The sequence below is a fragment of the Podarcis bocagei genome (genome assembly GCF_964188305.1).
Source record: "Podarcis bocagei genome assembly, chromosome: 10".
Taxonomy (NCBI): domain Eukaryota; kingdom Metazoa; phylum Chordata; class Lepidosauria; order Squamata; family Lacertidae; genus Podarcis; species Podarcis bocagei.
Genome location: NC_138135.1, coordinates 61,004,716 through 61,021,210, shown reverse-complemented (window position 1 = coordinate 61,021,210; position 16,495 = coordinate 61,004,716). Strand labels below are relative to the sequence as shown.

General features: G+C 45.7%; 1 protein-coding gene across 1 annotated transcript in view; it reads left to right on the top strand.

Moving 5' to 3' along the window:
* Positions 1-16,495, top strand: part of LOC308596867 (V-type proton ATPase subunit S1-like) — a gene marked incomplete at its 3' end in the record, with an annotated part of 59,007 nt that overhangs the window by 41,647 nt on the left and 865 nt on the right. Inside the window, exons 7-9 of the mRNA XM_081212173.1 lie at positions 6,394-6,641; positions 11,035-11,088; positions 13,255-13,477. Coding sequence (XP_081068299.1) covers positions 6,394-6,641; positions 11,035-11,088; positions 13,255-13,477 — 525 coding nt within the window. The remainder of the gene's footprint in view (positions 1-6,393; positions 6,642-11,034; positions 11,089-13,254; positions 13,478-16,495) is intronic.

The window sequence follows — 16,495 nt, the reverse complement described above, 5'->3', positions numbered from 1 at the left end:
TTCTAACCTTCACTTCTCCACGTTTCTGTATCAGCTTGCAGTTTTTGTTTTGGAAGGAAAAAGATCTCATGAACATTCACCAGCATTTTCGTGTGAATTTTTCCTACTGTACACGTTTTTGCATGTGATTTCCCCAAATATACACATTTTTGCAAGCCAATTTCCTCTAAATACATATTGCCTTTTTGTATGCCATTTTTAACTACTACATGCATTTATGTACACACTTTACCATAGCATATGCACTTTCCTACACATTACTTGGCTGGAGAACAGCATTGCAAAATTCAGATAAGTGTTTCGCATTCGGATAATAATTTTTCAAGGCTATATGTGTGTTTTGAATTGCAAATTGTTTCAGAAAATGCAGACTTGGTAAGTTTACCTTTAAATATGAACAGAATCAAGTTTCTTCCCCAACTCTAATGTGGTGACATGTCCTCGTGTTCAAAAATCGTCATATAAAAATTCTCAGCCAATATCCCTCCTCATTTCCACTTCCAGCCTTTCTCATTTCCCTAGCTGTTCTTGTTTTGGCAATGTTTATTTTTTACAGAGAATTTTAAAAAGCCCTTTCATATACAATGCTTTGCAGAGGCATTCTTTTAGCAGAATTTAGTGCTATATTTCATTTTCTGGTTACCTATTAATTCGCCTATCCACCTATAACCCCCAGACAATGTCATGGGGGCACATGTCTAGTAGCGCACGGCAGTTCTTGATTTTCTGCATATATTTCAAAGACATTAACTCCCATCCCCTAGTTTTTGCTTTCAGCTAGCTCCAAGTAACATCCAATAATTATATGCAGAGAGATGAGTAGGTATTAACATCAGTTTCCATGGAACTAAGTCAGACACTTTCCCCCCCACATGCCTTTGTTGCCCATATTTTTCACTCCTGTGCAAAGCTGCCAATAGGCCTGAAAAGACATGTCCTTTTGTGAAATGTTTTGAAAGGTTTTGTAACGTATAAATCTCCAGTTGTCATTCCATTTATTCTGACAATCGCCAGTGCTTTGAAAGATAGGCTACATATAATTTGGCCATCTTTAACTATGCCCTCTCTCAATTTTAATATCCCACTTAAGGTGTTATAACTGTTGCCCCTTTATCAAAACTCAAGGAACCACTAAAAAGAAAGAAAGATATAAACTATGCCATAAAATGCTCCCTCTTGTTCATTTTTGCATTTATTGCCCACTCTGTGAATATTGTGTCTTCATTGACCCTCAGAATAGAAACCAGAAATTAGTGTATCATCAATTCCTGTATCACCATGATTTCATCTGATCTCAACAGCAAAGAAAAAGAAAAAGATAGCACCAAGAATGCATAGCCATTGATTTAACATGTGATGAAATAAAAGAATCTCCCTCCACATTTCTTAAAGGACAAAATTCTCTAAAGGGATGTAGCATTTAAAATGAAGGCTTCATAGTAGGGGTAGAAGACAGATCCAGTTCGGTTTGCATTTAAAGGTGAGCCTACAAAATTTAACTTTCTGAAATGAAACACAAAGCACTATTCTTCAACATACTCAGTTCCATGAACTTTGTAGTTCCTTTTTCCAGCCTAGTAATGTGTACAAAATCCCACTAGGGTAAACTGTTGAGATTTCTATTCCACCTTAAGGAGCAGACGTGTGGAACTGTTGCGTGTCACATGTCTGTTTACATTCCAGCACAGCTGGCTGGGAACTTCCGTTGTGTGTATAGCTTTTCCTTTTCCTGGTCTCTCGAGAAGACAAAGAGAGAGAGAGATGACATGTTTCTTTGTCCTGATTTATGATTAATAAATCTGTAGTTATAGTATGCTTTCACAAGCCTCACGCCTATTCTGTGTGCGCAGTTCGATCTGCTGATAGTGTGCCCTGGATTTGAAGCCCGGGTCGCTGATTTACGTCGGAGCAGAGGCCGATGGGTCTTCGCAGCGGACGGCTAGAAGGAGACGGCCCAGCTGGCCTCCTGGCCCTCTGCATGTTGACATAAACATGTATATATTAATAAAAAGGGCATATAATTAGGGAAACTGTTTTGTAAAAATGTGTATATCCGGGGGGATGCACTATAATGCTGGTGATTTTTCCTGAGGAATAATAATAATTAAAAAATTGCAAACAGATGTGGAACGGAATTTAGGATTGGAAAAAAGAAGCCGAGAGAAACTTAAGTCGACAAAGTAACCCATGCCTACTTTGTAGCATTTCAGAGTGGTGCATGAAATAAAATTCTTTTTCTTACTTTTGCAAAATAATGCTAATCATCCTCACTAGTTGTCAAATGGGGCTTCAGTATTGAGATGCACTGGGTTCACATGCCTATGAGGAAAGCAGGGGTGGGTTTATAGACAGAGAGAGCACCCCTCCCTAGATCTGCAGGTAAATCCTAGCTTTTCTTTCTTTCTTTCTTTCTTTCTTTCTCTCTTTCTTTCTTTCTTTCTTTCTTTCTTTCTTTCTTTCTTTCTTTCTTTCTACCTGCTCCCAAACTCTTTGAGGAAGTGATGCATATGGAGCTCAGGCAGCAGTGAAAAATAACGTTCCCAAAATGACTGCATTTCATTTCTGTATTTCCAGCCACAGGAAAGCCCCATCAGGACCATAGTGTATGGGTTAAGCCTTTCCTTCCCTGTGACCATAATGACTAAAATGATTGCCTCTCAAAGTTATTATTCCCTTCCCCCAGAAATGTTTGCTCCTAAATTTGCTGACGATAACTCATGTTTGAGCAGCAGCAGCATCTTTATTGTGGCTTTCAAATGGTGTTAGTAGTTTTGTGCAACAGCCGGATTGTTCTAGAAGAGCCATTGTATACTGCAGCTGTAGGGAACCGAATCTGACTAGAACCTTCGCTCCTCCACTCCCTTGAGTCGTGTTTGACCTACCCACCTGTCTATCACCTGAGGTCACCATGACACCTGAATATTTGTTTTTGCATAGCACTGTGCACAGAAGTCTGGATGATCAGCTGATAGTTGATCATATATGATCATATACATGTACAACTACCAGACTTTTAGAAGACATCTGAAGGCAGCCCTGTTTAGGGAAGCTTTTGATGTTTGATGAACTATTGTATTTTAATATTCTGTTGGGAGCTGCCCAGAGTGGCTGGGGAAACCCAGGCAGTTGGGCGGGGTATAAATAAATTATTATTATTATTATTATTATTATTATTATTATTATTATTATTATTATTATTGATTTATTAGATGTTAGGTGTAGGGCAGGTGTTTGTGGCATGGCCAAAATGGCCTCTTGGGAGTAATCATAAAGTCTGGCACTGTTAATTAGGCTTGCAGGGTGGACATTCCCCACAGCTGATATAAAGTTTACCAGATCTGTGTGCATTGGTGTCCTCCTCTTCTGAAGAAGCATGTTGAAAACTGCAGCCATGATGTGTTGTGCAGCTTAAATTCTGCTAACTTCAGTGAGCAGCTTGTGTGTGGGATTCCAGCCCGCACCGCTAGTTAATCAAAAGTTTGCCCGAGAGGCTGCATTTATCCCTTCGTAATCAAATAGCACAAATCAAAAAGAAGATTAAGCCTTGATTATTGTCATACTGTGCTTTGAAAATAAGTTTCAGTCTACCATTGTCTGGCTTGTTTTTGTGAAATCAAAATTACTGATTGCCAGCACAGCAGTAATGAAGATGGCAAAGAAGTACCGCTTATGTGTTACTCTGCGAAACGATGATTTTCCTAGTAGTAGATAGGTAGCCGTGTTGGTCTGCCATAGTCAAAATAAAAAAATTCCTTCCAGTAGCACCTTAAAGACCAACTAAGTTAGTTCTTGGTATGAGCTTTCGTGTGCATGCACACTTCTTCAGATACACTGAAACAGAAGTTGCCAGATCCTTCTATATAGTGAGAAGGTGGGGAGGGGTGTTATTCAGAAGGGTGGTGGGAATGGGAGATAGGCAGATAGCTGAGAGAGCCTCTTGACGACTCTTAACGACTGTAATAGGTCTTACAGGAAAAGGCAAGGGGTGGGAAGGTGAGAAATGGTTTAGTCATGTATAGTGAGATAAGAATCCAATGTCTTTGTTCAGCCCAGGTCTTTTCATGGTTTTAAGTTTGGTAATGAGTTGTAATTCAGCAGCTTCTCTTTCCAGTCTATTTCTGAAATTCCTTTGTAGTAAAACAGCTACTTTGAGATCTTGTATAGAATGTCCTGGGAGATTGAAGTGTTCTCCTACTGGTTTCTCTGTTCTGTGGTTCTTGATGTCAGATTTATGTCCGTTTATTCTTTGGCGTAAGGTTTGGCCTGTTTGTCCAATATAGAGAGCTGAAGGACACTGTTGGCATTTGATGGCATACACAATGTTAGACGATGAGCAATTAAATAGTCCCGAGATGGTATGTGTGATGTTGTTGGGGCCAGTAATGGTGTTGTCCGGGTGTATGTGGCAGCAAAGTTGGCATCTGGGTTTATTGCAGGCTCTGGTGCCAGTGTCTGTGTTAAGTCTGGTTGTAGTATTATTGTGGGTTAGGAGTTGTTTAAGATTGGGTGGCTGTCTGTAGGCAATGAAAGGTCTTCCTCCCTAGTTTGACATAGTGAATAGTGACATAGTGATTTTCCTAGTTTGACATAGTGAAGAACATGCAGAACTGCACCTGGAACCTCTAGTTTGGGTACCTAATCACCACACGCACTGAAAATGATTCAGCAATGACCTGAACAGAGTTGCCATCTTATCCAGTTGCTTGAGGGGGCCCAATACGACATCCTGACATCATGCTCGTGATGTCATGTGATGTCACAAGGAGCCAAGGAGCAGAACTGAGCACCCACTGAACATTGAGGGGGTCCAGCCCCCTGAAAAAACATGAGGGGAGGGCATGAGCGAAAGATTCCCAGAGCAATCCTATATAGATTTAGTCAGGTGTCAATCTCGCCAAGTGCAATTGGGAAATGTGCACAGGATTGCAGCCTTAGAAAGGAAGGGGATAAATAAAGACAAGACTGAATGGTGCAGCAAGACTTTTCCCATAGAAAGGTGCCAGGTACATTCTGCTTTAGGCAGCAAAATTCCTTGAGCGGGCACTATTTTATCTGGATAGGTTCAAATAGCAAGAAACAGTCATCTCGGTATTGCATATCCAGTTGGAGTGGCCACATAACCACCAAACTCTCTCCCTGACTTCGAAGCAACCACTCTCACACACATACTATAGGATGTTGTGCTAAGTATTGTGAACATCACTCCTAAAGATGTGAGTAGCTAAAGATGGATTCCTCTATCCTCCTCTCTGCTGCAGCCAATCAGAAAATTTAAGGAGAAAAAGTTTGTGTAGGGATGCAAAACACTTGGATTTGGCAGGAAAGTGCCCTTAGCAGAAATAGCCAAGAATTTAATCTCCTGCTTATTGATACTTCCTGCATAATCCGCACAGCTTTCACTTTTTCGAATGATTTGTTCCCTTAGGTTATACCTGTGTTCAAGGAAAAGTTGTGTTAAAACTTGCTCTCATTCTCTTATCTGGGTAGCTATTTAACCAGACTCTTCGTACTCAGCCAGGATTACTCAGTGCTAGCTATTGCAGAAATTTAAATATGCATCATATACATTCGCACATTTGCCAGGGATCTTATTTTAATCTGGTTAGGTGGCTACTCACTTCACTTTTGCATACCATATAATTCAATAAGAAGAAGTTTCATGTAATTATTTTATGTTTAATTGTTTTATTGAAGGGTGGGATACTTCTAGCTAAACTTTGCTAGAGGAGTTGTGGCGCAGCTTTTGGATTCCTGAAAATCTGTTCTTGACTTCATTCTTTCTCCAAAATCAAAGTATTCCCCATAGCTCAGTCATCAGTTCCTCCTACAAAATCTTATTTCTGTTATTAGCATTACAATTCTCCCCAGACAACGTGCTAGCCCCAGTGTCCCTTAACATACAGACAATTGATTAAACACAGTATAATTTAGTCTTCATAACCTTTTCCTTGTGTGAAATAAAATGGCTACACTTTGGGAGGAAGAAGAGAGATTAATTTTTTTAATTAAAAAGTGAAACACTTAACGCTTTTCTTTGCGATATATTGCTTTCTTAAAGGGAACTTTTTCTTCCTTCAGATACCACACTCTGGCAATAACAGTTGCAACTGTTGTTGTTGGCACCCGTTTGTCTCGAGAGACAATGGAGTGCACCTCCAGGGGTGAAAAACTGCTGTGTTAATAGCGCCAAAGTGACCTCCCTGAGGCACAAGTCTGGGCAGTGCGTATGGAGGTCCTGGGGCTGTCCAGATGCCCTTTCAGCCTTGCTGATGTGGTCCAAAGGAAAGCAGAGCAATACGTTCAGCACGTGAACCTGCCAGCTTTGACTCAGTATCTGTGTTTCACCTCAAGGTTTTGTTTTCTGTTGAAATAATCTGCAGAATTCTCTTTTAGGTACCAGTGGGACCTGATGTAGCATGGCAGAGCAGAAGGCACCTAATGTCTGTTGAAAAACAAGAAGCTAATCTGTATGCCCCAATAAATGTAACCAATGGAACAGGCCCCAATGCCACGTGCATCCTTTTTTATGCCACAGATTTAAACTTTACAGCCGATGGCACTGTCATGAATCTAACCCATCGCACATTTGAATCTCACGAAGTGGATACCAGCAATTCCACTTGTTCGAGCACCAATGCCACGTGAGTAGCCTGACTTTCACTACTAATTGTCTTTCATGGTACATTGACTGAGGAAGCTGATTTTTTTTTGTCCCAGATAGCATTACCATTTAGCTTAGCCAAGACTTGAAATCAAAGTCCTAGAAAGATCAGATTAAGGTACAGTCATGAAATTGCATAGCTCACATAGCTTCGGTTATCTCTATTCTTATGCATTTTAAGTGTCCAAAATGCTTTACAAGCCTTCTTATTAATTTACTCTACGAAGTAGGCTGTTAACTACTTTGCAGCTGGAGAACTGAGGCTGTCAACTTGCTAAAAATTAGAGATGGACAAGCTTTCCCCAGCAAATACCTTTTTCAACCCACTGACAGCCAGCCTTGCTCATTAAGATGTAGAAGTTTTTGGTACAGCCTAAAGATATAAAACTTGCAGTTAACGGATTTTTTTCCCCTGTTCAGCTTTCAAGAGAAACAGAATTTTGGGAGGAAATGATAGATTTTCAATATTTTACAGATCAAAAGTCACTCTTCCTACATTAGAAACATAGATAGATAGATAGATAGATAGATAGATAGATAGATTTATTGCGGCCATTGGCCCATATCGAAAACAATACATCAGAATTTATCCATAAACAATACAATTTACACAGTTCCGAGTTTAAAACACCCATATAGAACCAATTTTACTTCAGTTAAGTAAACACTATACACAATACGCTCCCTCTATGTAAACCGCAGTTCAGATCCATCAGGCATTAGAAACATAGTATATATTATGTATAACTTGATTTGCCATTAAATGACAATCTTCGTAACATTTAAAGCACGGTTTATTCCGACAATATTTACAAGTTGAATTAATTGTTTTCCATTTTGGTTACAAATGGAACTACAAGCTGTAGGACTGGAAAGAACCTAGTCTCTCATTGGTTTTACCATTTCATGAGGAACACTCAAAGCACAATAGAAGCAGGAGAAACCATCAGCATTATAGTAAAAGGAAAAGGAAACAATGTATTTTGGGGGGAGAATAATTCTGAAATATTCAGAAAATTATTATGTCTCCTCCAGCGTTCCATAATGCATAAGGCATTCATTTCCATAAAAGGGTCTGGAAAAAGAAGGGAGGAGCACCTGGTTTGTAAGCAGAAAGTCCCAGGTTCAGTTTCCAAGTAGGGCTGGAAATAAAATCTGCTCCTGGAGAGCAACTCCCAGTTGGTGAAGACAATACTGAACTCGATGGACCAATGGCCTGGCTTGCAATATTTCTATGTAGTAAACAGCTGTTGTTCACCTCTATGGGAACAAATAAATAGGGCACGGTTTTGATGGGGAGAAGATTTATCCAACCCCCCTGACCACAGGTGGTCTGACCTAATGGGATGCTGCAATAGGGATGCTCAGGCCATTGTCTGTACCTCTCCCATCATTCTCACACTTGGTATGTGTGGAAAGGCTGTATGCAGATACTCACCTATGTCAGTATACTATGTATTCCTAGGCCATTCCTATGTATCATTAATATTTATTAATTTTCTATACCACCCTTCATCCAAAGATCACAGGGCGCTTTGCAATATAAAAACACAAAAATGCATACCATAATAACAAACAGAAACAATAACTTCCGTCCATATATATCATAACACTGTAGGAATGACACCTTTGTCAATGTTGGCTTCATTTTGTTGATCTGGATTTGGTACTCCGTTGTCATCCTCTAAAATGTGGCACCTCGTATTCTGAGCTTTTCGAAACCGAAACCAGAATTCCACATGCGTTCTGATAGGTGACCAAACTTTTGTATGAATTGTGATCCTTATTCAGTGGCGTTGCGCTCTTTATTGGTGCCCGGGGCACGTGAGTGCACCAGGTGGGTCCAGGGGCTGGGCGTGGAAGGTGAACAAAACCTGCTGAACCATCCGAACCCTAGCCGCTGCCACTGCCAGGCAGGCGTGGGGCATGGAGGGTTCTTGGGGCCACGCTGCGCTGCTGCCCGCCCACCAGCACAGAGGGAACCTGGTTGACCGATGTGGGCCGGGGGTGCAGCAGCAAGACTGGGCTCTGGGGCCCAGAGACCCCCAGTGGCAGGCAGGGTAGGGATTGTGAAATTCAATGTCCGGTACGCTTCCACTGCGACTCAGTGTTGTCCCAGCGTTTAGCAGAGACTGCGCACAGTGAGATATTTCAAGCATGCAGAAAAGACTCTGTACGCAGCTTCTTTCCTAATCTAAGAAGCGTTTATTTACAGCAGCAATTAATCAGCAATCCAGGAGAAAACAGCAACATGCTGGCTCTTTCAGTCGAAAGTAATCTCACATAACAAAGCAGACAAAAACCCCGTATGTGGGCACACACCCCAACACACACTCTGAGCTATTAACCCTATAAGCTCTGGTTCTCCTCACAGGGATCCCTGTGTGGGGGTACCTAACGTACACCCTCTCAAAGCCATGCGCCCGAGGCTACAACCCCCTGGCCCTCCCCATGCTATGCCCCTGTCCTTATTCATATCAGTGCAAGAGCCAATTGCACAAAGAAATCTGTACATGGACTACCCATTCCTCTTGGTTCAGCCAAGAAATACCATGCCTTAAAACTCGGGCCGCCACAGCTTGTCACTCCTCAAACCAAACACAGCCAGCAAGACATTCCTTGCGTTCCGTGCGCAGATAGTGGAGGGTGTGGCCATCAGGCATGTCAGTGGTAGGGTGTGCAGCTAGATCACAGATCCCTGTGAACTCCCGTGTGTGTGTGTGTGTGTGTGTGTGTGTGTGTGTGTGTATTCATCTGAATTATTCTCTTACGTCAGGGAGCTTCTGCATTATATTGGCCCAGGCCTGTCATTTCCCATTGAAACAAGGAGCATTTTGTTGCGTGTCGAAGTCCCCAAGCCACCCCCCCCCCAAAATAACTCACAACGGACACATAATTTTTGTTTAAGGTTTTTGGCATGATTTTGGCCACAACTTTATTTAAATACAAAACCGTGAGTGGTTGTTTAGGCATTGGTTAAGACTATCTGTCCCCCCCGCCTGGGGACAGAACTGACTTCCGTGCACCACCGAAAGCCAGTGAGGGAAAACAAGTCGGGGAGAAATGGAGCTGAGTCACAGGCCCTCAATTCTCACCCGCATGCTCCCCGAAGGCTTGCCGGCCCTAGTCCCATTCCATGGATTGGACGAAAAGATGGCAAGCCCCAGGATTCCTTTAACGGAATTCCCTTTCCGCAGCAACCAGGGAGGGGCAGGCCCAGCCTATCCTAACCCCTCCTCCACCAATTTATAACCAATGCCTAACCACAACCTTACAAGTTGTGACGATTTGCTATGCAGTAGGCAAAAACCAACTGGCCCAGCCAATCTGCCAGATGGACAAAATTCCTACCAGGCCCCTGCCCCAATGGCAGACGACCCCATGACAGGCATAGCAAGGTCACTCTAGGGCGGGTGGGCGGGTGATCCGTTGCATGCAGCAAAGAGAAAGCTCCTGGCTGCGTGCAGAGTATTTAAACATTTTACCCCTCCCACCAAAATTGCAACATCACTTTTGCCCCAGCAACCTAGCAAACCTATCGCTGCCCCAGGCCATTTTAGAGAGCCTGTCTGGCAACAGAGGGGTGGCTCAGTAGCCCCGACCGCAACACGTGCTCTCCATGAAGGAGAACACGCTTTAGCAAATAAAGAGGAGTGTGAACTTCAGAACACACAGGGTACTTTTCCCTCACAGCACATATCTACTCCCAGAGAGCTGCTCTTTCAGAGTGAAAGACACTGTAGGACCTTCTCATGCTCCATTTCCAAACTCTTTCTCATCAAGTCAGATTTGTGTCCAAATCCATTATTTTCATGGAAAAGAAGAAGAAAGCTAATAAGCAGTTCAGCTTGTATGTATGCATGAGGTGCAAAAAAGAGAATTGTGCCAACATATAGCTGCTTCTTTTGTCTTCCTTTCATTGTTCCTTTCCAAGAGAATAATTATGCATGACTTCTATTCATCTACATGTCTTCTCTTACGGCCGCGCTCTCTCCTTGCCTGTGCCCTCATTTTATTCAAATGTCTTGGTCCCCACAACCACCACCACGATCAAAACCCCCATTAACATTACACGAGACAATAATTTCATTGTAAGGTGTCATTGCAGGGAATCCTTGCCACCACTTAAATTTAAGTGAGTTGTAAATAACTCCATAGATCAAGGTCTTCAATATATTCCCCCTTTTGTTTGAAAGGGAAATAAGGAAACAGCTTTCTGCTCTGCAATATTTTCTGTTCCGCCATCTTTGTCTTTACCTACCAATTTAGATGTGATCCTATTTTTAAAAACTGATAATGAAAAAGGTTCATATGAAAATTATATGATGTAACATTTTCTTGCATCTCTCCCTCCTCCCCGACCCCCTTGTCAGGTTGTCGTTAAGATACACCAACCCAGTGAAGGGCATTGAGAGTCTGGAAATCAGGTATGTTTATGAATTAATTTACTTATACATTTTTTTTAAAAAAAATGAATGTCGAGGTGCTTTCCACTTACAGAATGAGACATCCTCTTATCTCCCCACAAGTCTACAAAATCCCAGGCAAACAGAAACTGATGGCGATAGTCTACCCACTATTGCTTGTATTCAAGTTTTATTCATGATTAAAACTTGTGATGATTAGTCCAAATATCATTGTACCAGTTGTGGAAACATAGAAACAGGGCTGTGAGGAGGACCTGCTGGGTGAGTATATCTACAATGGAGCCAGGTGATGTAGCATACAAACAAATGCCCTGTATACCTGAAGGAGCATCTCCATCCCCATCGTTCAGCCTGGACACTGAGGTCCAGCACTAAGGATCCTCTGGCAGTTCACTCACTGTGAGAAGTGAAGTTACAGGGAACCAGGCGGAGGGCCTTCTTGTCAGTGGCGCCCTCCCATCGGATGTCAAGGAGATAAATAACTGTATACACTGGTACCTCAGGTTACAGATGCTTCAGGTTACAGACGCTTCAGGTTACAGACTCCGCTAACCCAGAAATAGTACCTCGGGTTAAGAACTTTACCTCAGGATGAGAAAAGAAATCGCGTGGTGGCAGTGAGAGGCCCCATTAGCTAAAGTGGTACCTCAGGTTAAGAACAGTTTCAGGTTAAGAACGGACCTCCAGAACGAATTAAGTTCTTAACCTGAGGTACCACTTGTGGGAGTCGGAACTTAAGAGGTTAAGTTGTTCCCATGATGCCTCAACATTCTGACGTCAGCTTTGGAAGCTGGGAGGAGTTTTTCTCTGTTTGTTCCTCTCGGTTTTTGAGGGAGAAGGACGCAGTTTGTCATGGCTGCGAGAAGTCCTGGAGTTTTCTGAGAAATGGCGCAATAAACAACTGTAAATGGACAATTCGGTACTCTGTGTATTTGTCTGAAGCTAAGTGACAGCTTTGCCGCTGTGTTTTACTCTGCTAGGCGTGACTGAACGCGCGCCGGACCGCTATAAAGAGCTAAGTTGGATCGTAAACCAATTAGCAGGTCACGCCCTGATCAATCAATCCCACACCACTGTACAACTTTTAGAAGACATCTGAAGGCAGCCCCATATTGGAAATTTTTAAATGTTTGATGTTTTCTTATGTTCTTATATGTGTTAGAAGCTGCCCAGAGTGGCTGGAGCAACCTAGCCAGATGGGCGGGGTATAAATAATAAAATTACAGTGGTACCCCGCAAGACGAATGCCTCGCAAGACGGAAAACCCGCAAGACGAAAGGGTTTTCTGTTTTGGAGGCGCTTCGCAAGACGAATTTCCCTATGGGCTTGCTTCGCAAGACGAAAGCCCATAGGGAAATCTCCGGGGACCTCTTTTAAATGCTGGTGGTGGGGAGCAAAGCCTTTCCCCCCCTCCGGCCTTCAGAAGAGGTCCAGGAAGGCCGGCGGGGGCCGAAAGGCTTTGCTCCCCACCGCCAGCATTTTAAAAGCAGTCCGGGATAGCAGGGAAGAGCTTCCCGCTATCGCGGACGGCTTTTGAAGGCAGGCGGGGGGGGAGCAAAGACTTTCGCCCCCCGCCCGCCTTCAGAAGAGGTCCAGGACCTCTTCTGAAGGCGGGCGGGGGGCGAAAGTCTTTGCTCCCCCCTGCCTGCCTTCCCGGGAGAGCGGAGAAAGGCAGCGCGTTTCTCCGCTGCCCCAGACGGCTTTTGAAGGCAGGCGGGGGGGAGCAAAGACTTTCGCCCCCCGCCCGCCTTCAGAAGAGGTCCAGGACCTCTTCTGAAGGCGGGCGGGGGGCGAAAGTCTTTGCTCCCCCCTGCCTGCCTTCCCGGGAGAGCGGAGAAAGGCAGCGCATTTCTCCGCTGTCCCAGACGGCTTTTGAAGGCAGGCGGGGGGGGCAAAGACATTCGCCCCCCGCCCGCCTTCAGAAGAGGTCCAGGACCTCTTCTGAAGGCGGGCGGGGGGCGAAAGTCTTTGCTCCCCCCTGCCTGCCTTCCCGGGAGAGCTTTTGAAGGCAGGCGGGGGGGGGGCAAAGAAGAGGTCCTGGAAGCGATCATGCGCGCATCGGAGGAGGAGAAGCCTTGATCTTGCCGCCGTACCTGCGCTGCTTAGCTCCTGGATGCCCGGACCAAGGAGCAAGGCGCCCCGATCGCCTGCTTTCTTCCACCCCAGCCCCCTGCGGGATCGATGCCTGGAGGATCGCCGCCTCTGCAGGGCTCTCGCCCGGAGGTTTCCTTCCGCGAGCTCCAGGCACCGATCCGCTGACGGCGCCGGCGAAAGGGGCCCGCCCACATCAGGACGGGAGAAAGGGAAAGGCATCGCAGAAAAACGAAAGCCACGCCTTGTCCCTTTCGACCGGTTTAAGTCCCTCTCTCCCTTCGCGGAGGCTGTCAGAGTAAGCGCGGCTTCTCTCTCACCGTCTGGGCTGCGTCTCATTCACAACGGTGTGCTGAATGCAGAGGGAAAGGGCACCTCTCTGCTCTGTCCCCAGGCGCAGCGTCTCGATCAGGTCCTGAGAGGGTCGCTGTGCCTTTAAGAGTTGCACGGAAGGCAGAATTCCGTGAGGTGCAGCTCTCCCCCCCCCACACCCCGCACGCGGGAGCAGCTGCTGCATCGTTCACCGTTGTGAATGAGACGCAGCCCAGACGGTGAGAGAGAAGCCGCACTTACTCTGACAGCCTCCGCGAAGGGAGAGAGGGACTTGAACCGGTCGAAAGGGACAAGGCGTGGCTTTCGTTTTTCTGCGATGCCTTTCCCTTTCTCCCGTCCTGATGTGGGCGGGCCCCTTTCACTGGCGCCGTCAGCGGATCGGTGCCTGGAGCTCGCGGAAGGAAACCTCCGGGCGAGAGCCCTGCAGAGGCGGCGATCCTCCAGGCATCGATCCCGCAGGGGGCTGGGGTGGAAGAAAGCAGGCGATCGGGGCGGCGCCTTGCTCCTTGGTCCGGGCATCCAGGAGCTAAGCAGCGCAGGTACGGCGGCGAGATCAAGGCTTCTCCTCCTCCGATGCACGCACGATCGCTTCCATCCGAGGCGGAGGCGCAGGCGGGCGGGGGGCGAAAGTCTTTGCTCCCCCCTGCCTGCCTTCCCGGACGGCTTTTGAAGGCAGGCGGGGGGGGCAAAGACTTTCGCCCCCCGCCCCCCTTCAGAAGAGGTCCAGGACCTCTTCTGAAGGCGGGCGGGGGGCGAAAGTCTTTGCTCCCCCCTGCCTGCCTTCCCGGGAGAGCTTTTGAAGGCAGGCGGGGGGGGGGAAGACTTTCGCCCCCCGCCCACCTTCAGAAGAGGTCCAGGACCTCTTCTGAAGGCGGGCGGGGGGCGAAATCTTTGCTCCCCCCTGCCTGCCTTCCCGGGAGAGCTTTTGAAGGCAGGCGGGGGGGCAAAGACTTTCGCCCCCCGCCCGCCTTCAGAAGAGGTCCAGGACCTCTTCTGAAGGCGGGCGGGGGGCAAAAGTCTTTGTCCCCCCTGCCTGCCTTCCCAGGGGCTTTTACATCGCCCCGGACAGCGGAGAAGTCCTCCGCTGTCCGGGGCGATTTTAAAATGCCGCCCGCCAGCATTTTAAGATCGCCCCGGACAGCGGAGAAGTCCTCCGCTGTCCCGGGGTTTTTTAAAATGCTGGGGGTGGGAAGAAAAGCCCTCCCCCCCAGCCTTCAGAAGAGGTCCGGGGACAGACTGTCCCCGGACCTGGTCTGAAGGCGGTTTCCCTAGGAACGCATTAATTGATTTTCAATGCATTCCTATGGGAAACCGTGCATCGCAAGACGAAAAAACCGCAAGACGAAGAGACTTGCGGAACGAATTAATTTCGTCTTGCGAGGCACCACTGTATTATTATTATTATTATTATTATTATTATTATTATTATTATTATTATTATTATTACCCTAAGCCAGCATTTCTCCTTAAATCACTCTGAATAAGGATGTAGTTCACTTGACGTTAGTGCCGCTACCTGTCCTGGGTCTTCAACCCTGCCTCAGAAGGTGCCTTAGCAAATGGATTATACGGTACTTCAGGGAAAAGACAGTTTGGGACTGAGGTCAAGCTAGAATGTCCAGCCGGAAATTTGTAACAAGTAATAAAGACCATCTCGGGTATGAGTAAATAGAATAAAACGGAGATGATTTCAAATTAAAAAGCTTAAATCTTTCCTCACTGCTGTTCATAGTGCTATTAACTGGGCAGCGAATGGTTTACCAAAGTAAGCAATGCCGTATCACAGGCTCTTCCACTAGAATAGCCTCAGGCACCGGGCCAAATGAAAGACTTGTAATCAACACAATACGATCCTAAGGGGAAAATAAGTAAAAAAATAACCCTCTGCTGACATACAGGAGAGCTTGTCCATTGCACAACTCACATTGCAAAAAGTATCATGAGCTGTAAACAGGCCCCCCGCTAAACTGGAAAACATGATTATTGTGTTATTTATTACAAATCCGCTCTACCTACCTAGGCTTCCAGTCTGCTGGCTGGGGTGAGGTTGGGGAAGCAATACCTGCCCCTAGGTGCTCAATCAAGTTATTCCCTTCACATTTAACATACAGTATATGCTCCTCTGTTTTCTGTGAAGATAAACCTGTTAAGATCATCCCATTTCTTGATTTGGTATAGGTAAAGGTAAAGGGACCCCTGACCATTAGGTCCAGTCGTGACCGACTCTGGGGTTGTGGTGCTCATCTCACTTTACTGGCCAAGGGAGCTGGCGTACAGTTTGCGGGTCATGTGGCCAGCATGACTAAGCCGCTTCTGGTGAACCAGAGCAGCGCACGGAAACTCCGTTTACCTTCCCGCTGGAGCAGTACCTATTTATCTACTTGCACTTTTGTGCTTTCGAACTGCTAGGTTGGCAGGAGATGGGACAGAGCAACAGGAGCTCACCCCGTTGCAGGGATTTGAACCGCTGACCTTCTGATCGGCAAGTCCTAGGGTTTGTGGTTTAACCCACAGTGCCACCCTCATCCCATGGATTTGGTATAGACCCTGATAATTTCAAAACAGTTGGTGGATTGTGCTTTATTGCATACAATCACATCAAGCCTGTTGAAAAATCCCCCCCCCCAAAAAAAATAGAGAAGGGGAGAAATGCAACAACAGCTGAATCATGCAACCAGCAACAAAGGAAGTTGCCTTATAATAAATCAGACTATTTGTTCATTTATCCTACTGTTGCCTGTTCTGACTGGTAGTGCCTATTCAGGATCTGAAGGCAGAGGGCTTTTCCAGCATCTCTTACCTGAACCTTTTACTAGAGGTGCCTGGAACTGAACCTGAGGCCTTTGCATCATCATCATCATCATTACCACCACCACCCAGCCAGATGGGCAGGGTGTTGTTGTTGTTTAGTTGTTCAGTCGTGCCAGTCTCTTCGTGACCCCATGGACCAGAGCACGCCAGGCACTCCTGTCTTCCACTGCCT